Here is a 24,048-nt window from a genome sequence, read left to right as displayed (position 1 = left end):
TTATAATAGTGCTTCTGTCACTATATTCCAACTGTAATAGTCCCCACTGTATTGAATTGGGCATTATTTTAACATCAACTAATGAATTCAGCCCATTCTACTGCAGTTGGTAAATAAGGCAGAAAGCAGAATCAGATCATAATCACATTACAGAAAGGAGTCAGGTTAACAGGCAGAGAGTAGCTGTTTCTAGCACTGGCAAAGCATATAGAAAGACTCTAGAGGGTTTTTACTAGCATAGATACTAAAGTATAACTGTGCAGTAACCTATCGCACCTAATCAGCAATTCGGGGAGAATGACAGAAATTAGACAATGCTCACACATGAACCACAAAATCTGCAGGCCCGAAAATGTCTGTGTATCCGTCTAGTCTATGTATTTGAAGATGCACTCCCTGGTCTTAAGAAAAACTCCTGTAAAATCTTTATGCATCGTTTTGGGGGTTGACAGATGCTCCAGAAAATGCCCAATGGAAAATTAAAACCTCATATCCAAGTCAAATCTACCACCACCTTCGGTACACCACCATTATTTAAACTTTCTACTTTTCTCTTAAAATACTGCTTAGTTTAGCCTTATTTATGACTTAAATTAATCAGGAGAGTGAGGGACATTAGCACTGTCTTTATTCCTTTTGTCACTTTCTGTGGTTGAAGCTTTTTTATTACATTGTTGTAATTGTGCCTAGAAATAAGCTTTTCTGTACAAGTGCAACTATAGGGGTGTGATCTGATCTGAGCTCTAAAAGGAGGCAGAGAATTAAAGTCTTTTTTTTTCCAGGAAGGAACAGGTTGTAGGCACACCTGCAAAGCAATAAATCAAGTACAGTCTTTGTACATGTATCCTCTCCACCAGTTATTTCATTTACATAACCCCATCTCTCAAAATGAAATCTTGTTTCTGCACTTCTGTTCAAAATCAGGAAACGCACACATGCCTAATCTGCACCTAGCAAGCAATGCTCTCCATTCACCTAACTCCACTCATCAGCTAGTATTACTCCCCCAGCAGATCTCTTGGCCTGCAAATAGTTTTCCCTGTAGAACTAGACTCACTTGCGCAAATGCCGATTGGTACGGTTCACTGCACATGTGCACTTTGTTAGATAATAGGGATTATGTACCAAGTCCAAATCTTAAATCCTGAATTTATATTTGCACAAAAACAGTTGCAGTATAGTTTCAGGTAGCAGAAGAAGCTTCTAACTCCTTCATCTGATAGTAATGGAAGCAGAACTTATCAGACAATTCACTGCAACGTGTAAATGAGTAAATTCAATAAAATGCAATGAAATAGTCCCTTAGAAACTGGAAACTTACTACTGCCCTTGCTTCATTTGTATTTCTGCTGGTTTTCTTTTAAAATAAATGGTTACAGGTGAGTACAACATAATTGCATTTGTAAGTGTGATAAACAACCCTGTTTCCCTTTCCCCACTCTCAACAAGAAAAAAGAAATCAATTTTTGCTATGATTATTACATGAATGTAGTTGTCCCCCCCCTTTGTGGTATTCCACCCAATGTAGCAAATGGGGGTCTCCAAAGGCCCCTCCATTTACCTGTATCTGCATTGAACTACAACTCACAGTTTAGAAAAATGCAGTCCATCCAATCCTCTTCAATGGGCCTTTAGGGCTCTAAAGCGTTCTCATCAACCTCTATTGACAAGATTGGACAAATACAGTCCCACCTGCACTATGAGCTGCAGTGCAATACTGAGAGAGGCCCTCTACTTTTCTGAACATTCCTTTAGAACAGTGGAACACAACATACAGTCTGTAGAAAGCCGAACAGATACAGGAAGACCTGGTACAAAAAGACCACTGCAGTATTTATGCCCCGGCATCCTGGTATACATACTAAGCTGAGAAATACATGGTGCAAACTCTTCTATGGATGGTCACACATGACAAAAGAGATATGACATAGTTGTTTGTACACATGATAGTACTAATATCCATCGCAACATGATAAAAAGTGGTCTTGGCTACAGTACTAATTTAAAATACAGCCAAACTGTAGGTGGTAATATACAGTCAACCAATGATTTGCTACGAACCATTCAATTTCATATAATTTGGTACTAGCCAGCAAAATGGCTATGTTTCATGTTTCTCTGCTAATGGACTTTGCTTAACGACACCTTCTATCCCAAGTATTGCTAAGTGACTGAAGATACACTTGTGCATGTAAAGCAATGCATAACCAGACTAACAGTGTTTATTTGCTAAACTGATATTTCTACTGTGAAGAATCAAGCTGTGGCATTTGATAATCCTCCACACACACAAAACAAACTTTCCCTGGGCAGAAGACAGAACAGCTGGCTTAATTAAAATCTCACCCTATCTTGCCTTATGTGGGAGTGAGCAAAGGGCTCACTAAGTAAGTACCTTAATGATACTTTCCTGGGTAATTATCATACAATCATAAAAAGGACACATAGTCCCGGGTCACACGGGCGTTTTAGAACAATGCCATCTTCTGACCAGGAAAGCAATGCATGTGTAGTGGAATCGCTATGATATGACAGGGGAACAGCGTTCCTAATCACTTCCATGTGATGCTGAGTGAGAGTAGCAGCTTCCCGGTCAGAAAATCATGACTTTCTAAAATGCCTGTATAACCAGGCCCTAAGAGAGATTTATTGGAAACCAGAGTGTCTCCAATTTATAGAAAAATGGCAGATACTTGCATTGCGAACTCAAATTGAACACCTCAGTAAACTGATACTGAATAAATTAGAAGGGTGATGAGAAATATTTTTCTCCTCTAGAAAAATTCTAGAATTGACTGTAACACTGAACATGGTATGTTTTACAAAAGCAAAAATAACAGACTGTAAAATAATGGAAACATGTTACTGCTCTTGGTACAGAAATGTAGGCTGTAAGTGATGCTCCATCTTTGATTCGGTTTCTATCGAACAACTAAACACGCTACACACAATTTTGAAGGACCTATGCAGTCATCATGACAAAAGGCTCCACAGCCTTTGCACACAATCATGGCTTTCAGCCTACAAGAACACTTCAGTTCCAGTTCATCTGCACTGCTGCTGTCAGCGAAATTCTGTGCAGGGATCGCTGTGTTCTGACTAATGAGTCCAGAGGCAGGCTTAGGGTTACTCCCTAACATTCCAATAGATTTTTCAATAGCAGACGCCGCTCTTTTAAAGCTTGTGCTACCAAAGTGAATCGCTGGATAAGTCCCACATTGCTGCTGCGGCAGCTGCTGTGTTTGTGTTTTCTGTGGAGCTAGCTGAGTAAAAGGCTTCTGTGGCTCAGAAAGTAAATAGGAAGAAAAATCTGCATTTTTCAAGGCGAATGCTTTTAACTGTTCTTTGACTTCGCTCTGCTCATAGGAAGATTGTTTCATGGTCAGTTCACAGCTGTTGTTTAGACTGTCCTCGAAAGAGATGGGCTCAGACTTTATATTGCTACAGATGCTCGTAGGCTGAGGCCAACTAAGTCTTTTAGTGGTTTCCATAGTAACTGCTGGCTGCTTTTGATCAGAAGGGACATCTGAATTAGATAAGGGAGGATGCACTAAAAATTTATGTTGCAAAGTCTGTGGGGCATTGCTTAGGTCATCACCTTCTTTAATGTAAATGTGTGGTGAATAAGAATTGCCCATTCTATGAGAAAGAGATGGTACATTAGGCTCAGCCAAAGCTTTCTGCTCAGGGTGTCTGTTGAATACAAAAACATTGTTACCAGTCTGGGCTTTTGTAGAACCTGATGGCATATACACTGTAGAACTCGGACCCCTTTGAGTCATGGGCATTTGGTAATAATGCTGCCTGTGCGAGGTACTGGCTTCTGGATGATAGCCGCCATTTTTATCAACATTAAATACATTTTGTTGGAAGCTACATGAAGGCAGTGGCCTCTTTTGCTGCTTAATCTCTGGACTGTGAGCGATCCTGACTGTAACAGCATGCTTGTTCATCCACTCCTGCTTAAAAGCTTGCCCTGGTCCCAGTGGGTTCATATTAGAACCCATCATGCAGGAAGACAAGTTTGCATCAGTGTCCATTGGATGCTTTCCAGTCTCGCACTTAATCTGAGCATGTTCACCCACAGTCCTAGCCATTCTTTTCTTAGGATGATTTTCACGCTTTCTCATTTGCAGAGGGTTTAAACTACCTAACGGGTAGCCTTTGCCATCAGGGGTAGGTGAGCAGGAGGAGTTTTCAGATACCATTCTCTCAGATGCAGTTTTAAACACAGAGGTAGTCTGCAACGGGAGCCGACTTATTTCCAATTTTGCTCCTAGTCTGGGTTGAGGGAGAACTTTTTCTAAAGGCAAATTGCCTTGAAGCAACTGTGTTACTAAGGGATTGTTTGCTTCAACAGATGAAAGTCGACAGCTTGTGTTTGCTGCATTTGTAACCCTTTTCAAAGTATCAGAGATTAATGACAAGGGTTCTTCTCTGGAAACACCAAGTGGTGCTTTTGATGCTGGTAAGCCTATGTCCAAGTCAGGTGCTTGGGGTGTTGGGTTGCGGCCCGAAAATCCTTCTGCATCCATCCCAAAGCACTTGCTGGTATCATTAACCTCTGATTTGATAGGAATGCTGTTTGTCACAGGACTTCGACTGTTAAGTTTTGAGACGTGTGTGTAACTCCCAGGTTCACTTTTTATATGAACAATGCTCTCTTCAGAGTACTCTATATGCTTGTGCGTATTTAAATGATTCATAACTGCTTTGTCAGAGTTGATTTGTTCTTTGTCACTCCAGCATATTCTATTATTAGGAATAAACTCAGAGTTAATCATATTATCTGCCCCACACTTAAATGAAGGAGTGCAATGTAGTTGCTCATTAAAGTTTTGTTGGCAAGAAACAGAGTTACTTAACGTCTCTTGCTGCATGTAAGAGGTTTCCAAAAGCCCAGTGCAAGCAGCAGCCTTATTTCTGCCATCTCTGCACAACCTAGCAGCAATGTTAGTGTTGGACAAGTGCTCAGCACTCTCGTTAATGAGGCTATCCTGTCTACTTATGACAGAGACTTGAGGACACGCTTTATTTTGCATGGAAGATTCAATTTTCCCAAGCCTATTCTGAGTATCTGTAATTTCTACATTTTCAGTATTGAAAGGGAAAGTTGAATTTGGAGTTGTACAGTGATCAACAATCACTTTGCATGGGATAGATCTATTCGTCTGCATTAAACCGGAATGCAGTGTTTTACTGTTTGCACCAAATAAATTACTACAAGACCTCTTGTCTAAATTATCATGTTGCATTTTGGCGAGTGAAGAATCTGAATTTGTTTTTCTGGCGTTGGAATACAGAGGAACAGAAGACCTGCCATGAGAATCTAGCATGATTTCCTCGTGGTTTGACATTCTTCGGACAGGAGGACAGACATTTACAGCATTATCTTCTTCGCATGTGGGTGTAGCTAATTTATCAGGGTGCATGTTGCTAGGACCAACTGAGGAGTTTAGCGAATTCACCAAAGAGTTAGTAAGAAGAGGGTTTGGCAAACTACTCCCAATGGATGAAATTGGCACAGTGGTGTAAGAATTAACATTACTTGTTGTTACTGGCACTCGTTTGTCATCAACAGAATCAGGGACAATGGAGCTCACTATGGAGACATGACTGCTAGTGTCATCAGTGCATTTTGGTGCAACAGCTATGAAAGGAATGTCAGTTTCTAGAACAGGGTTTAGCATATTAATGTTACAGACAGATGATGTAGTGTTTTCACTGTCAACAGACATTAGAACAGCAGATTTTTCAAGTGAATTTGTAAAGGGTGCATCAGCAGAGGGGCAGACAGACATTGAGCCTATATTTTTGCTATAATGCATTGGCACACTGCAATCTTCAGTGGAGGTAGATGTAGCAGTTTTGTCGCTGGAATGTGGCACATGAATATTTTCATTAGAGCTGTGCACAGATGCATCGGAGTCAGTTTCCGATGATGTTGAAGAGCAGAAGGATTTTTGTAAAGTTGAATTCAATTCTCGATGGAGGGTAGACTTGCTGCTAGGAGATTTGCAATTTGGATTCATAATAATAACACCAGTGGAAACTTCAACCTTTGCATCGGAAGGAGTTGGCACATCAGTTACTGGAAGACCCTCTTTTATTTTTCCATCTCTACTAGTCTGTTGTGTACTGACCCTCGCCTGATGTTTCGCAAACAACTTTGCCTTTGTCTGTTCTTTGATGTGGGCTAAAGTTCTGGTCTTGCTGCTTTCTGAAGGACTTCCAACACCTCCAGAAACTATGCTGGCAGCCGCAGCCACAGCTGCAGCAGCAGCCGCCTCTCTCTGTGCCCTGGCTTGTTGTGCACGTGCCTTAATATCTGCAAGGGTTCTAGCTCCAGTGTTCCTCCCTGCACTAACCGATGCACTAGAAGAAATCTTGGAATCAGGCTTTGGGACGGGTTGACTTTTAATTATGAATGGTGGTCCAATCTTTGATAGTTGGATCTACAATAATAACAAGCAGAATAACAAAGCATTAGTAATAGATAATTACGTAACTACTGTATACAAACACACACACAAAAAGTGGACATTTATCTGTTGTACTTACAGGACTTGCCCTAAAAAATATTTAAAGGTAGCAGGTTATGGTTATACTATTATACACTGTTTTTTTTTGCTATATTTAATATGTAATAAATTATAAGATTTTACCAGATTAAAATATGAATATAGCATATGCAGACATTTGCACATTCTTCCAGTTAATTTATTAGTTTAAATAAAGGACAACTAAGGCAAAATCTGTGTAGAAAAAGAATGACCAAGAAAATAAAGATTGCAATCAACGGTTGTCTGCACTTTCCGGCATAGCTGATGAAAATGACTGCTGAGCACAAAGATTTGTGCTCCTAAATTAAACCAATGAAACCTAATATTAAGCTGAACTGATATACTACAATTTATATAATCACAATTTCAAGTACCTGAATATGCTGTGGTATAGAAGTGAAGTTTAATACAACTGTAAAGCACTTTGGAGTAACAGGAGTGAATTCAAATGGCAACGTTGATACTTGATTAAAAACCTGATTGGGTATATGGCAGATCATGCACTTTGAAAACGGGGAAAATGTCTTATGCAAGTCACCTGAGCGTCATTATTTTTTTTTAGCCATTAATGTATTTGTTCTATTTTCAATAACAATGGGATACTCTGTAAGCCACTAAGACATTGAACAAAGTTGGGGAAAGTGATAAAGTAAAAATCAAACTGTAAACATTTCCTTATAGCAATTTCAACTGTCAGCAACACTTAATAAGGAAGCTACATATAACTGTTGCATTTTTGAGCCACTATAATTTCTGAAGTCCTACCTATATATACGGACAGCCAAACAAACAGTTTAGAACTGCATACAGACAGGAATGTCTGTATGCAGACATGTCTGTATCTTTCTTTCTAATGGCGTGATCACAAGCATGTCTTCACTCATACTAATGGAGCCTCTCATCTACCATGCAATGAAGAACAATTGAATGGTTGGGAGGATGCTGTGCAAGCTTCTAACTTTCGCTGTACACTGGACCTTGCCTTTAGACTAGCAGTGCTGGCCATCTATATATAATGGTAAGTTAATTTGCTCTGATGTGTCTGTAGTAGGGAATTTACATTGTAAAGTCTACTAAGCAAGGGACTGATGTGCCTGAATAAAATTCACTGATTACAGAATCACTTTAAATGGTTATAGGTTAAATATATTTAGTTACATACTTGACATTCTGATGAATGTCTACCGCTGACAAAGACTGTGCAGTTCATGTTTTACAACACTGTGTCGCACTATATAGGATTGGTTTATATATGGGATAATGCAATCCGTAGTGTAAAGTAGATGGATATTAGAAGACACAGAGGAGATCTGTAACCACATAAAAGCAGAACAGAGAGCTTCTATACTGGTCACAGAGATCTAAGGTGACTTCTAATATTCATAATAATTTATAGAATGGGATGCATTATTCCCTTTATTACACACTTCTTGCTGATGAACACTAAGGTGATGGCACCAGAATTCACTGCTCAGACAATTATTATCTACAAGAGTTTACACATATATTAACATTATTAATTTAAGTCTTAATGACTCAATACTAACATATCAATTTCTCTTGAGACTTAAAAGATCTGTTTGACCTTTTACTTTCTATCCAATACAAATTAAAAACCTACATGGCAACTACCTATTGATGAAAAAACATGAAGGTTCATCAAGTGTGTTTAGAAGATACACATCAGAGGGATGGGTAGTTGGCTGTTTCTTCATTTTAACAAATGTCTTTTTTGATGAAGGCAAATAGAGAGGAAAACCTGTGATATTTCTAAGTTACAAATGGAATGTCACTGTATCCAGATATATATTTAAATACAGTATTTTTATCCAATCCCACCATGTGTAACACTAGTGGCTATTTTGTGCAAATGGATGGAAGACAGATTTTGCATTGCTGCATTGTGGGAATGAAAAGCTCTTTACAAAGACTCGTGTAGACAAATTCTTAAGTAACATTATAAACACCAGTGTAATTTATATAGAAATGACAGATGCACCTTAAAGAACAATGACTGTAAGACATATACAGACTTGTTAAATCCTCTGGTGCCAATGTCAGTTGCTTATGAAATTAATTACATGTTTGTCCTATGAATTTGGTATGTAATAGAAATTCCCACAAATTCAAATGCAATCTGCTCATTTCATTATATTTTTATTTGATAGTATTTACCCTTTGTAATTTAATCCGCACTCACTAATGAACTGCATGATGTTCAAGACTGAAGAAGTCAATGTAGTGTCATTATTTGTCCTCTCTCTTGAAGTAAGGTCAGGATTTAAATGTAAAGAACAAAGAGGGACTGGTGCTGGGAACGCAAGGAGATCAAATAGTTTCAAGATAAGCCCAAAAGAACTTTAAGATGGACTAAAGCTGGGTACACACTGCACAGTTTTCATCCAATAATCGGCTAAATCAGCCGACATACGACCACTCGTTCAAAAGTCGGGTCAGTGTATACAGTGACACGATGGTCGAAAGTCTGCCCAAATGGACGATTGTCGCCTCATTTGGTTGGTTGTACCGTTTAATATTTTCGTTCCAATCTCGTTTCCGTTGTGTAGTGTGTATAAACTTCCGACTGATCCACAACAGTGAGTATGAAAATACAGTCATTGCTCACGACAACATGGCTGTAAAAAGTCGGTAACGTGAGGTCCGCTCTTCCCTTTCTTGTCCTAAACAAGGCTAGTGTGTATGCAGTCCATGGACCGAGCGATCGGACCATCGATCGCATGTAAAATCGCTCGGCATAAAAAGTTGGTCGAAATTTCTGTAGTGTGTACCCAGCTTTACGCTTTTTCTAAATTTTACATCTAAATGTTTCAGTATAAACAAATACCAAAAACCATGTTGAAAAGGCAACTAAACACTGCCCTGGTGGTATAATCACATTTTTATCAATATTTTCTATAAATTTATTTATGGGCATCACTTCTAGCTTTTTATAAACGAAGATTAAAAATTGATTTTTATTACTGGCTCCTAGATTGTACATTACGTGGACACTTAGTTCCAATAAAAGGAAAAGGTCAATACAGTTTCAGACATTTTCTGACATGCTATCAATGCGTCTTACAATTACGTTTTTAGCAAAGACCTGTACTGATGTACTTCTGCCAATACCTTCCACTACTTATGAAAACATATGTATATGGTCAGCCGTTTTACCTTGAGAGGTGGAACACGGGGCTCCTCTCTGGGTGGGTGTTCTCTCTCAGATTGACTTGAATTTGAAGATGTTCTAGTTGGGTGATCACTGTCTATTCTTGGTCGTTTTTCCCTGTAGATTCCAAAAGTGTGTAGTTCCACAGTTTTTCTTTTGGAGATTTCAGGCTCCCGACTAACTGCCTCACAATGCTTACTATTTTCATATGACTTAGAATGAGAACTGTCTACTCTGCTTTGGGAGCCTCCTTGCGGTTTATGAGATTTAGCTCTAGAGGACTCATAAAATCCAGATACTTCTACTGAGGCAGCATACTGTTTATCATGAGACTTTGAGTAAACAGAGTCATTGTTTCTAGAATATGTTCCTTCAAATCCTTCTTGTGAGGCAGATAAATATTTTTTCTCAACAATCCGATAATGGGTTGAATTGTTTTTAATGGTTATTGTTTCTGGTGGTGATAGTTCGGGTGAGGATGCTACATTTGGTATCTCGTGCTCCCTCTCAGAACTACAGTGCTTCTGATTCAGGGTATCTTCAGAAAGTGAAGTATCAGAATTTGGAGTTGCTGAATTATACTTTATGGTTTCAGAGCTTTCATGTTCAGTGCCAATAGTATCTGTTTGGGATGCTTCCGAGTAGCCATCAGTTTCATCTTTTGAAGGGGACAGTGATTCATCGGATGAGGTGGGGGAGCTTTCCTGCTGAAGCATGAGATGTTCATCTGGAACAGGACTATATCCAGAAGATGCATCTGAAGTAGCAGGTATATTTGGTGCATGTCCGGTTTCAGAGGACAGTGCTATGGAAGACACTGAAGATGTTTCTGATATTATAGGTACATCGGACATTGGAGATGCTTCAGAAGTTAATGGCAAATTAGATGCTGGGGATGCTTCAGGTGTTAGTGGATGATTAGAGGGAGGAGATGCTTCTGACATCACTGGCGAGTTGGATAATGGTGAAACATCTGAAGCTAAAGAAGTTGGAGAACTTTCAGCTATAGGTTTTTGTTGACTTTCTGTCTCAGTATTTTCAAAGCTTGACACTTCAGATAGGTAAGCAGCTTCAACAGATGCAGGTGTGTATGGTTCCTCTGAAGCTGACTGCGTGTCACCTCCTGGAGATGCTAGACTAACACATGCCTCTTCTGGACTCTGTGAAGAATAGGATGTCTCAGAAACACATGCAGTTTCAGAGAACTGTTCATCTGTTTCACTGATCAGCTCCATATCCACAGCAGCTGCCTCTTCAGTGCACACAGAATCTTCAGTAGCTTTGGAAGCATCATTATCCACTGACACATTTATATCTTCAACTGGTTGTGGTTCTTGTTCAGCTGCTTTACCTGATGAACTGTGAGAAATCACAGGGGATGGAGATCTGCATTCATGGAATTCAGTGGCATCTTCCAAGATGACACTTTGATGGTCATCAGGTTTTATATTTTCTACTATTTTAGTATCCAAGAGAGGCAAAATCTCATCTTCCATGACAACACAAGATTCCACGTTCTCAACACACTCTTCTTTTTCCTCTTCCGGTGTCTCCTGATTTGACACATCTTCAGACAGTTCAATCTCAGCTTTGTCATCACCTTCTTGGCATTCACAAATTGTGGTCTCTACTTCCTCAGCAATCTCCTCATGTATTAACGATTCCTCAGATATCAATATTTCTTCCAGTTCTGTTTCTCTCATCATGTCCTTTGATGGAACATGCTCCATGTTACACACAGTTTCTTCAACAACTTCAGTTTCCAACATCAGTGGTGTTTCATTATTGGCCGGTGTGCTGCTCTCAAACTGTGTAGATGGGCCTGGCAAGTTTAGAGATGTTTCTAATGAACTGCTTTCATCTTCACTGCTATTTTGCCCAGAAGTTAGTTGTAAAGATTCCTCTTTGGACATTCCAGATCTGATAACAAAACAACATCATCAAGTAACCAACATAGACTGTCTGCATTTACAAACCTGTTTTTTTTTTTACAAAAAAAACATTTAAAATGAATTGAGAAAAATGTAACAAGAGTATACCACCCAGTTCTGACAGCAGTATTTTAAAAATACACTTTAATAACGATGATGATCCTCAATACACGTTATATATCCAAGAGCACCAATTACAGCAACACATGCATCTTCTCTTAGTTAATTCTTCCATGTTCTATCAATTCCCTTCAAATCGGCTACATTTTAATGTGCACAGGTTACATAGTAAGCTATCGGTACAATGGTACAGCCAACTTTTTCTTTTTTGTAGAGTACCATTAGTGCTTTGCTAAATGCAAAATATATTATGTACTATCTGTATTTCCGCAGCCCTCGCTATGCTCAGAAGAGAAGAAATGTTTATTAAAATCATAGATCAATTGCAGTGAAACCTAGAATACAGACAGTGGCTGGAACCACTGCAGCCTATGTAGTGGCTACAGGTCCCTCCCCCCTCACCTCTGGGCCCCATATCCTCTGCATCTCTTACAACGCAGTAGTTCCTCCACTGTGCATGTACCATACTTATATATACTATTATTTCAGAATAATCTTAGTTTTAACTAATGGATTTTAGTTTAAATAATTCAAAAGGTGAAGGTTCAAAAGGTAAGGGAACACCCAACACATAAACTTATACCAAGGACACATTTACATATTTTGAAATTGTATTTTTTACTTTAGGCAAGTGGCTCCAGATCAGTGTCATTTCTCATTGGTTACAATTTGAATTAATTTTATCATCTGATATAAAGGAGCTGTTAAGTTTATCACTTACTTTTCTCCATAAAATCTTTCAAAGAATCTTTCTTTCCAAATTTCTGTTTTCTTTTCCTTTTCAATTTCTTGTCTAATTCGCATTTGCATTTCTGGAGTAAACTCTCCTATAATGAAATAAAAAAACCCCAGAAATTAAATTCAAACCTCAACATTTTCCTTCTTGGTGGGCAAAGGTTCTTATTATTGGAATGCAAAAAAAAAAATGCATTACTATTTCATACAATTACCTACCAATCATAAAAAAATATAAGGGTATCTGCGGAATGTGTAGACCAGTAAGACTTGAATTCTGATATTTTTCTGTAATACCAATGTTAAAAGGGAGTCCAAAACACCTTTATAGCACTGGCACAGCATTGTCTAAGAGCACATTTGAGATACAGCAGCTGCATAAAATGTAAAGGCGAGATATGTCTTTCTACTTGTTAGTACCTGGCCACCCTGTGTTTACAGGAATGAAGGCATCATGAGGAAATGAAGGGAGCTTGCATATTATTCTGGCACACTACACTAGGATATCTGGAGCTTTCTGCTTTGTGCCCTCACACACTGTGGTTGCGCTACTGCAGTGATTTCTGCGACTCTACTCACTGAAAACCAAATGCTAGTTACTTGTAAATGTAATGATGTCGCAAGCACCCTGTTCCACACTCCCGTAAGCCCCTGTGGTAAGTGCTGGCCCTCTGAGGGTTCCTCATAGCCTGAGTCAGAGGTATATGACCATCCTCAGTTGGCTTAAACTCTAAACCTAAGGATTTCTTTTTATTGCTCTCATCAGGCAAGCAGATCATTTTGTATGCCTGCTCAGAGCGCCAACCACTGTGTACCATTTTATTTTGTTGGAATGCTACTGTAAATAGTAATGGCTGAACAAATTACAAAACTAAAATAACCTAAGAAGCTATAACAATAATATAATGACTAAACAACACCTATAATACTAAATTATTGTAATAATTGAACAAGCAAACACTAAAACTACTACACTTATTGTTTAATATTACATGTATAGTTTATAGGTATAGAACAGTTAAAACAAAACCATAGCTTATAAAACGCTCACCTAAGTAACCACAAAACATTTTTTAATCTCTAAAACTAGCAACTACTACTTACTCTTCAATAATACTACCCCCCCCCCCCCAAAAAAAAAAAAAAACAAACTAAAAAACACATTAACACTAATAGAACAAAGAAATTATTTTTCATTTATGAAACTGGCAAAAAACACTAAAATTCTACTTTTTTTTAATTTGTTTAACTAACCTACTTAAACATGTATACCTAATGGCCAACTTGTTTATTTTTATTATTTTTACTTTTTAACACAACACTGTAGCCAGCACACTCCTTTCTCTCAAATAAAGGAGGGAGACGGGGCAGGTTACAGATCTTTAATTTATTTACAAATATTTATTCAACAGTAATGACCGTAATGATTCCTGGTTCATGCCATGTAATTGCAACTTTCTAGTGACAGTGCGATCACAAATTTGCAAGCAAGTGAGCATGAACTTGAAAATACCAGGAGTTTATATACATTATATCAGAGATAGAATATACAGTTGTGGTTAATCTGCATTCCTTCTGTTTTAGTGTGTGAATGCTGCCAATATTGGTATGAAAAAAGACGAATGATACAGTGTAACAAATTTCTAAGGAGCAAAAAATCAATACACCAGTAATGTGATTACCCCAATATGTGCAACGTTCAGAATTCTCTCAAACCAGTGTCATGCTTTCTGTAACACTCATATTATCACTATATCAGAATACATTATATGCCAGGGTAACTATTATTTAATTTTACTGATTTTTCTTGTATATAGAGATTGAAATGAATACAATTTTATTTTTCTACATCATATACTGTTCTGTTAGTGTTACAGAAAGCATGGCTCTCACTGTGGTGTTCTGTACATTGCCGGTCAGAGGTGAGCATGCTATAACCTGTCGTCCCATGGGCAGTCTTGAAGAGATTAAATAAACCACTGTCATATAAAAATAGATTAGGGTTAATAGTTTCAAGTGTAGATGACATAGCAATGTTAATAAAAAAAATAAATAGAAAATAAAAAAAAACAAAACAAAAAAAAAACATTTACCTTCTGACAATCGCTGTTTCCAGCCTTGGGCAGCATATGCAAAGAATTCATTATTCAGAGCAGAATTACTAAGACGTAAAGCCCCATCACTTCCCATCTGGAAGGAGAACAAGAAAGAATCTGTGAATGAAAGATCCTTTCCATGACTGTAAGGCTTCTTTTTACATAACATAGGCCTTGCTGAAGACAAGTGAGATATATATAGATATATATTAATAAATATTATATAAACACACTCGACTTTAAGTTTCCTTGACCTCATACAAACAATGTATTCCCTATGTCTTCAGCAATGTACTAATCTGGTTCTCATCCTGCTTTACAAATCTTGAGTGATAATTTCTCTGGATTCAACCCTATCCTTCCTCTATCAGTTGGAGTACGACAAGGCTCAGTCCAAAGCCATCTGCTCTTCTCTATCTAATCCATTTATTTTAGAAAACTCATAAACTACTTTGTGTATTAGGATCTGTGTTGGCCTGCATAACTAGATGCTCTTCTTGCATTTCATGTTGGATGTCCTCTGGGTGCCCCAAATTTAATGTTTCAAAAACAGAGCTATTAATATTTCCACCAGCCAACATACTTACCAGACAACTCTATTTATGTTGATGACATTAAGCCCTGAAGCTGGCTGCTTAGTGTCCTTCTGGACTCAGACCTGTCTATGATCCCGCTGCTCTGCCAAAGATCTGTGCCTCCCATCCTCACTCCTTATTGGCTCTCAATGCTAGTTACAAAGATTTTCCCCTGGCCTCTCCTAAATACACACCTCTTTTGCTCCTAAATTCGCATTATTTTGGCAAGCTTATCAGATTCCTGATAAACCTTCTTAACCCCCTTATGCTATTCCACCCAATTACCACTCTTCTTCACAGTTTACGCAAAACGTAATTTGTTTTTCTGTTTCTATACTCAAATAACCTGCTGATATCTCCAACCCAACCCTGCAGTGTTAAAGGCCCATATAACCCAACTAGGCATTTTTCCCATTGCAATTGGCTGGTCCAATACGCAATGTGTCACTTCTATCGAACTTCTATTTTGCAAATTTTAATTTCCCTCTCTGTTAATAGCCAGCCTTGTCTTATTGCTCAGTTTGTTCCCAAGTGTAAAGCACTGCAGAGTATGCTCTCACTATATAAATATGTATACGGTAACATATTGGCAAGGTCATCATTTTGCTTTTAATTAAGAACAGTAAGGTTCTAATGCAGAGTTGAACTTACGCCCAGTTGCATAGTGTGTGTTTTATTCTCTTAGATGCCGCCAACGTGGCAAATGGGCTAAAATATGCGACTCTTTGCAGCACATAAATTACGCCCAAGTTGCATTCAACTCTGCATCAGTCCATAAGTGTTTGTAGATAAAAACCATCTCCTGAAATTTCCACCTATAGTAAGAGGACAAGTGCAATGGTTTAAAAGGCGATTGGGACACCTGGTACAATACAAATGCTTGTAGTGTACTGTTGGCACTTTCTTCATAAGGTTCAATGAACACTATTTGCAATGCCAATTAAGCTGCATTCAAACAAGCAGTGAACACAGCTCACACTAAATTTTCCACATATCAGAGAAAGTGTTTGTGTGTTCGAGTCCTTAACAGTGTATGTATTATCACAGCTAACATATTGTGAGCTGAAACAATATTCGTAAAAATGACTTTTTTTTACCAGTGAACTAATGTCAGCGATGTCACTGCTTCCTGGTGAATTGATTGGCTGTGCTCTCATAATTATCGATCTAGCCTACAGAATGTGTGTAGGAGACAGATGCAATTTATACAACTGCATTCAGAAGTCATATTCGCTTACTTATCTATTGAAGAGATGTACAAATCTTTCTACTGTATTAATAACAATAAAAGAGTAGACACATGAGAAGTTTCAAATACATGAACATGGTGTATTGGTTTATCGCATGTACATTCTTTAAATTCTACTCAAGATTTTGTACCATAACCTAAGGTAATATTCAGAACTATTGCACTCTTACACATTATTCTGTATATTAACTAATCCAGCAATTCATTTCGTAAGATCCTCATTCTTTTTGTGTTGGTATTTACCAGTAAACAACTTGTAAACACTTGTATTTAATGGTCTGGGACATGGCTGGTGAGATTTGCTGGAATAAAAACTGATAAATAGTTACAGATGTTACAGGTTACATAAAAAGTTGAAATGATACTAGATTTGTATGGATTGCATGACACCTTGTGGACAGATTGTTATGGTGCGGTGTAAAGGTGGCACTGCCAGTTTCTTGGCAACAAATCTAGACAGCAACACACAAAGTGTAGAAAGTGCATGGGGACTGATTTTATAATTGTGATAGCATCTTATCATTAATTTAAATATATATGTAGCGCCACTAATTCTGCAGAGCTGTACAGAGAATATCTGTCACTCATATCAGCCAAATAGGAGCTTACAGTCTAAATTCCCTAACACACACAGACACAAAAACTAGAGTTTGATAGCAGCCAAATAACCTACTAGTATGCTTTTGGAGTTGGAGTGTGAGAGGAAGCCGCAAACACAGGAAGACCATACAAATGCCACACAGATAAGGTCATGCTTGGGAATCAAACTCATGACCCCAGCACTGAGAGGCAGAAGTGCTAACCACTAAGCCACCGTGCTGCCCCACGGCTCATAGTTTTCTTTCAATATTAAATAAGTATCTTATAAATTATTATATGCGTCACATTTGCCTAGTGAATATTCGGAAACTGGCAAACAGGAGTGATGAACAAAATATGAGTGGAAATGCAGCATTAAAATTATTCTGCAATATTTGGGTGTTTAACAGTGACTTGGTCATAGAAAGGTATCTAAAATCACAGTAACTGTACAACTACACACTACTAGGGCACTTCACTTCATTATTCACATCAAATATTGTTGTTACCCAAACAGTCTAAATAAATTTTGCAAAAGTGATACCTAGTTATTGTTACTTATTTACATACAAGTATGGGGTTTTTATCCAAAAACAACTTATCCTGAAAGTTCAGCAAAATTGAGGTAAAAAAAAAAGTAAATAGCTGTTGCTTAGTGATAATGACATACATATAAACATACATACATACATGATTTACCATGTGTCTCTCCTGTTGCAATCACTTTGAGAAATTCTACTAATCAATTTAATGAGGGAAATGAAGGATACATTGTGGGGAGAGATAAGACTACATTTTAAATGTAAATTTAGTATATATCTTTGGCATGGTGTTAAAATCACAGAAAAACCCTTTCCTCCAAAAAACACTAGGAGGTATATTTACTAAACTGCGAGTTTGAAAAAGTGGAGATGTTGCCTATAGCAACCAATCAGATTCTAGCTGTCATTTTGTAGAATGCACTAAATAACTAAAAGCTAGAATCTGATTGGTTGCTAAAGGCAACATCTCCACTTTTCTAAACCTGCAGTTTAGTAAATCTAGCCCTAGGTGTAATGTCACAAAAGCAACTAAAATCCCAGCTATTAAATGAGGAGCTCAACCGCAAAAACACTGATACAAAGTAACAATTGGAGTGCCAGACCTAGCTATTTTATAGTATAACGTTTCGAGTCTCCATTTCTTATGTCTTAATGCTTTAGCAGTTAGATGTTGCATTTAAAAGCAGGCAATCATTTGTGTGACACTATAATCCAAAACGCTTGGATCCATAGATGCTGTACCTGTATCTATCCCACAGCATGGATGGAAGCGGAAAGACATAAAATACTGTTACAGATAAACTATAACTTTTAAAATGGTTAATTTATGCAGCAGTATTAAAAAAGTACCAAAAATGATTACAGCAAAAATTCAGTTTTAACAAAAAGTAACTGACAAATCACTCACCTGTCTGTCTACTTCTGGGAGTAAGAGCAGGAGGTACTGTTGAAAATGCTGAGGTAAAGAAGCAAATGTATGCTTGTTTATTAAAGCCCTCAGGTTAGTGTTCACTAAAATTGATCCTGGTGTTTCTATGTCAATATCTTCTGCTTTGGTCCATTTCAGATGCCCTTGGATAAGGAAAACAAAGTTATTAATAAGACTCATGATAAAGTTAATTATGCTGCATGTTTACAGTTCATATCTATTGCTCTTAATCCTAAAACAGTTTTCACAGTTTTGCAAGCCACAGACCCAAAGAGATTCATCTGATGTTATGCTGGCTAGATATTTTTTTTTATTGTTAATAAAGAAAGAGCCCATTCATATGCTAGATACAGCCTTACTGCAATAGTTGTATATATTTACAGTCATCTCAGCAGATGTGTGTACTTTTCCTCAGCACACCTGTAATAGATGTATTTCTCCCTCTCACTGTCCCAAGCTGTATACTAGGATTGGTCACTAAATATATCCCCAACATTTGCAGAAAATAAAAATAAATAAGTCCCCGGTTAGTCTAGGTCTGCCCAGCCACACTGCCATCATTTTGCCAAAGCTACAGCTCTATCCCAGTAGGTCTGATTTCATTTGACACCTCTCCCTACACACAAATCGAATTGTTTTGGGAGTCATGTTTCCTTTTTTAAAGGAAATGGATCACAGAAGAGATCTATTATCATGGCATATTAATATCTGTGGAAAGTGGGTTGCAAATCATCATCATCATCTTTATTTATATAGAACCAGCAAATTCCGTAGCACTTTTACAATTGGGAACAATACTAAGTAATACAGACAAACAGAGGTAAGAGGGCGTTGCAAGCTTACAATCTATGGGACAATGGAAGTTTGAAGGTGCTACATCATATTGCATATTGGTCAAGCTAGAATGCAAAGGTAAAAGTACTTTGTGGGCTATATGATCAGTCACACAACAATGTTGGTCAGAGGGTTGTTACCCTGTGTTAACTGTGTAGAGGATGGTAATAGGGTAACCTAGGGAGATTAAGAGGGTGGTTGAGGAATATTATAAGCTTGTCTGAAGAGGTGGGTTTTCAGAGAACGCTTGAAAGTTTGAAGACTAGAGGATAATCTTATTGTGCGAGGGAGGGAATGCCGTAAAGTGGGTGCAGCCCGAAAAAAGTCCTGTAACCGGGACTGGGAGCATGTGATGAGAGACACAGATCTTGTGCAGAAAGGAGGTGTTGATTTGGGAGATATTTTGCAATAGAGAATATCTTGAACAGTTTTTATTATCATCTTTGTTTAATTTTGATGCTTCTACTTTTAAAACCCATTTTCAATGCATTTCCATAAACCACTTCTTGGAACCCTGTGGTATGAAAAAGATGTGAAATAAATGTTTTCTAATTGTAACTGCAGACCAAGCAACTATAAACATGTGGTAATTCTAAAGCGCCAAATCATATCATCAAGGGAACTGTTTCTTTATTAGTAAAAACGTTGACCCGCCTGTAAGAAAGCTCAGCCTTCCAAGCTTTATGTGTCTTTTCATCAAACATTCTCTCACACACAAATCAAATGCAAAGAATAACTTGTGTTGCATTTCACTATCTACTTCAAAAAATGTTGTAATGTCAGAAAAAACATGAATTAGTCAATTACAAGATGCCTTAGCAGGAAATAATAAGTAATTTATCTCATATGCATAAAGTTTTTAGATTTAAAAACAACATTTAATTCTATCAATTTACTTTCAAAAGCTAATGCAGTCCTTTCTCATTTTAAATTTGACCAGAAGAAAAATACCCATTATACAACCTTGCATAATCTCATTTATTTAATTTTTGTTTTCAGTGCAGACATAATTTTGATCTTTTCATTGAATGTTCGAGGTCAGTAAATAAAAGCCCTGGATTTTTTCTATATTTGTAAGATTTGCCATTAAAACAGCCATTATGGAAAATGGAAATACTGGCTTCTAGTGAAAGAAAAGCATTCTCTGCACAAGCGGTTTCAATTCATTGTCCTTTTTTAATGATTTGACATTACCTTAAATTTTTAGCATGGGTAAAGGGAATAGATATAAATATATAGGAAATCCATTTAAAGTGGCGATACTCAAGCAGCATATGAGAAACATACAGTATATGTTCAGCTAGATGCGTCATGAGAATCTAAGAGTACCACAGTAAAAAACATTTAAAATAAGCTGAATATATGCAATGGAGATGATATATACGAACTATATTTTATTTGTAAAGGACACAACATAGTTGTGATTCCTTTTAGTTCTGAAAGATACAAATATTTACTTAGAATTCTGTCTTTTCAAACGTGCCTTTGATATTAAGCTGCCCACAGAGTGTGGTTTTAATTGGTCAATTTGATTAATGTAACTGACCTCTGTTTGTGCTCATCATACCCAAAATCGGATTTGGTTGGATTGGATTTGCAACAGGTATAACCATTGCTGCATATGTTTAGCAGGGCTGCCATCAGCGGGGTACGGCCAGTACTGTTGTGAGGAGCCCGGACAGACTAGGGGGCCCAGACAGACCTCTTCATCTGTCCGGGCTCCCTGGACTGTCCGGGCCCCTCAGTCTGACTGACCGTGCTGCCCTTTCTTTCCGCAATGCGGCAGCTCCGCCTCCCAGGCACTGATAGGCTGGGAGCGCGGCAGGGTGACGTCATCACTGCACGCCGCACTCCTAGTGTATCAGTGACTGGGAGCTGCAGCATCACGGAGGAGAAGGTAAGTTTATTAGGTGTTCATTTTATAGGAGGCAAGCAGATAGAAGAGGGGACGAGGGAGGGGGACATTAACTGTGGGGGTGGAGACATTAACTGTGATTGGGGGGGAGGGGGGCAATAACTGTGATTGGGGGGACATTCACTGTGATTGGGGAGGTTGAGGGGGGCATAAACTGTGATTGGGGGAGGGAGAAGGGGGACATTAACTGTGATGGGGGGAGGGGGACATTTTCTTTAGGGGGAGGGGAACCTTTACTGTGATGAGGGAGTGGGGGGAATGCACTGTGATGAGGGGGCGTATGTATGGCAAAGAGGGAGGGGGGCCCTGCCAGATTAATTGATACTGGGCTCCACAGTTTCTGATGGCCCTGTATGTTAGGCCACCATTTGATGCGGAAGCACTGCAACCTAACACTGGTTGCACATCAATGGTGGATTGTCAATTCAATCCAAATCACAAACCATTATACTGTGAAAAATAATTGGCAAACCCTATTAAATTATGACTTGGATGTGCATGATGGGCATGGTTGGGAACATTTTTGAAAAAGAAAACAACTACACTCTTAGTAAAAGAGGACATTCTACATAAAAAAAAACACATAAGAAGAAGACTGGTGACAAGATAAGATGGAAATATATTCTGAATTTGAGGGTTGAAAATAAAAAAATGTGTATTTATTAAAGAAATTACTTAAAGGCTTATTTATTAAACCTCATTTGCATGTCAATTCCCCGAAAATGACTGTTTTCGGGGAATAGACGCCAATTAAAGTATTTGTCTAATCTATCAACAGTGCATCGCAGCAGATATCATAGATATCTGCTACTTTGCACTTTTTTCCGTAATACATAGCAGTCCCCATAGATGTCTATGGGGACTGCTAAGTACCTCAATGAATGAAAATCCTTTTACACATACGGTAATGTACGCCAGCTCAGGCTGACATACATTACCATTTCTGCTATTTTTCAGCACTGTTCAGCTCTGCTCCGAAGAGCAGAGCTTTACAGCGCATGTGTGGAGGGATCACATGATCCCTCCCTGTCACACTCCACTCTCTGCAACAGTGAGGTGCAGAGGAGTTTTCAGACGGAGCATGCGCACAAGGCTTCTGTGGGCCGCACAGCACCATCGGGAGCTAAGAAGCAGTGAAAAGGTAAGTTTTTAATTTCACAGGAACAGCAGTTTTTCATGACTGCTGTTCCTGTGGAGATTTTTTAATAAATATGAGAAATAGTTCAATCCTTATCAATGCGATAAGGATTAAAAACTATTTTTCATTTTCTGCGGTGCTTGTTAAATATGCCCCTTAGAAACAGAGTACTGCTCATTTCAAAAGAAAGCTGAAGTATAAAAGTCCCAACAAGGTGCTGCGATCCACCACTTATCCACTAACCTAAAGGACTTCTTTGCAGTGTCTGACTGTATATAATGAATATTCATTGCAATATGAACCTGTGTAAAAATAAACACAACTGTGCTTATAAAAAGTGATGGATGGTGCATTTTCATTGGTCTATATATGGCCCCCAATGTGTTGTATTGTACTGTAAAACTGCTCATGCTTAGCATAGAACCAAACACAAATGTATTTACCACAAAACATTTCACTGTACAGTAACCGAATTGTAAATTGTCACTATATTTACAACTAGTTAGATAAGACAAAAAAAATCAACATATGTCCAACTCACAAAATAATACAAAATCAACACGAGCCTCCACATCACAGCACAGACCATCATTTCAGTATCATTACTATTAATTGTGCAACACATCAAGGTTCAAATAGAAGGATAAATAAGCTATATCCATGTCTCATGTTCAGAGCAACTATAGCTCTGATCAACTTCCACCTCACACACACTAATTATATATATATATATATATATATATATATATATATATATATATATATATATATATATACATATATATATATATATATATATATATATATATATATATATATATATATATATATATATATATATATATATAAATATAATTTTGTTCACAGTCTATATCCTGAACAGTCATAATTAAAAGACTCCCCAATTATTGTCCAGTACAGCAATTCTTCAGCTGCAATCTCTACTTCCCAGTCATCATCATTTATTTATATACCACCACTAGATCTGCAGCGCTATACAGAGAACTTACTCACATCAGTTCCTGCCCCATTGGAGCTTACTGACTAAATTTCGAGAGGAGATAGGAGAGTGGAGAGAGAGAGACTGAGACAAGGGTCAATTTGATAGCAGCCAATTAACCTACTAGTATGTTTTTGGAGTGTGGGAGGAAACCAAAGTACTCAGAGGAAACCCACGCAAATACGGGGGGGTCATAAAACCTCCGCACAGATAAGGCCATCTTCATTCTTTGCACACGGACAAGAACACAGTGTAGCAGCTGCTCAATGTTTATTGTCTTCACAATGATCACTTAACAAGGCCCAAACAGGGTTTTGTTCAGCCCTTAAAAGTGCTGGATCACTTCTAGATCTGCCCAGCCACTTCTTTAGAAGACAGACAAGCCGTCACACTGAATATACGAATGGTAAGGTGTTGGTGGTTGCAGTGTAGTAGCATCGACAGAGTTTCCTATTCTCTGGGGGCTCTTATTACCTATCCCTTACCTGCTAACCACTGTATGAGATGGTGCAATGGACATTTAAATGAGGTACTATTGTATCATACGTTTAGCATTATAAAGTGGACACACAGCATTTTCCCTTTATGATGTACTTAAATTGTCTTGCCTGCAAAATCTGCCAAATATAGTGGAGCAAATCTGACTCAATGAAATGCAAGCACCATAAAAGATG

The 24,048-nt window shown here is 38.0% G+C and overlaps 1 protein-coding gene across 1 annotated transcript in view; it reads right to left on the bottom strand.

Annotated features, from left to right (window-relative positions):
- Window positions 1-789: 789 nt before the first annotated feature.
- The window catches only part of ASXL3 (ASXL transcriptional regulator 3), a 100,086-nt gene continuing 76,827 nt past the window's right edge, over window positions 790-24,048 (bottom strand). Inside the window, exons 10-14 of the mRNA XM_075214416.1 lie at window positions 18,467-18,630; window positions 14,612-14,708; window positions 12,505-12,610; window positions 9,738-11,652; window positions 790-6,455 (exon numbers count right to left, since the gene is read on the bottom strand). Of these exons, the coding sequence (XP_075070517.1) occupies window positions 2,922-6,455; window positions 9,738-11,652; window positions 12,505-12,610; window positions 14,612-14,708; window positions 18,467-18,630 (5,816 nt within the window). The 3' untranslated portion in view covers window positions 790-2,921. The remainder of the gene's footprint in view (window positions 6,456-9,737; window positions 11,653-12,504; window positions 12,611-14,611; window positions 14,709-18,466; window positions 18,631-24,048) is intronic.

Source organism: Mixophyes fleayi, chromosome 5 (genome assembly GCF_038048845.1).
Source record: "Mixophyes fleayi isolate aMixFle1 chromosome 5, aMixFle1.hap1, whole genome shotgun sequence".
In the NCBI taxonomy this organism is placed as follows: Eukaryota; Metazoa; Chordata; class Amphibia; order Anura; family Limnodynastidae; genus Mixophyes; species Mixophyes fleayi.
The sequence above is the reverse complement of the archived record's forward strand: the minus strand, read 5'-3'. Positions and strand labels throughout refer to the sequence as shown.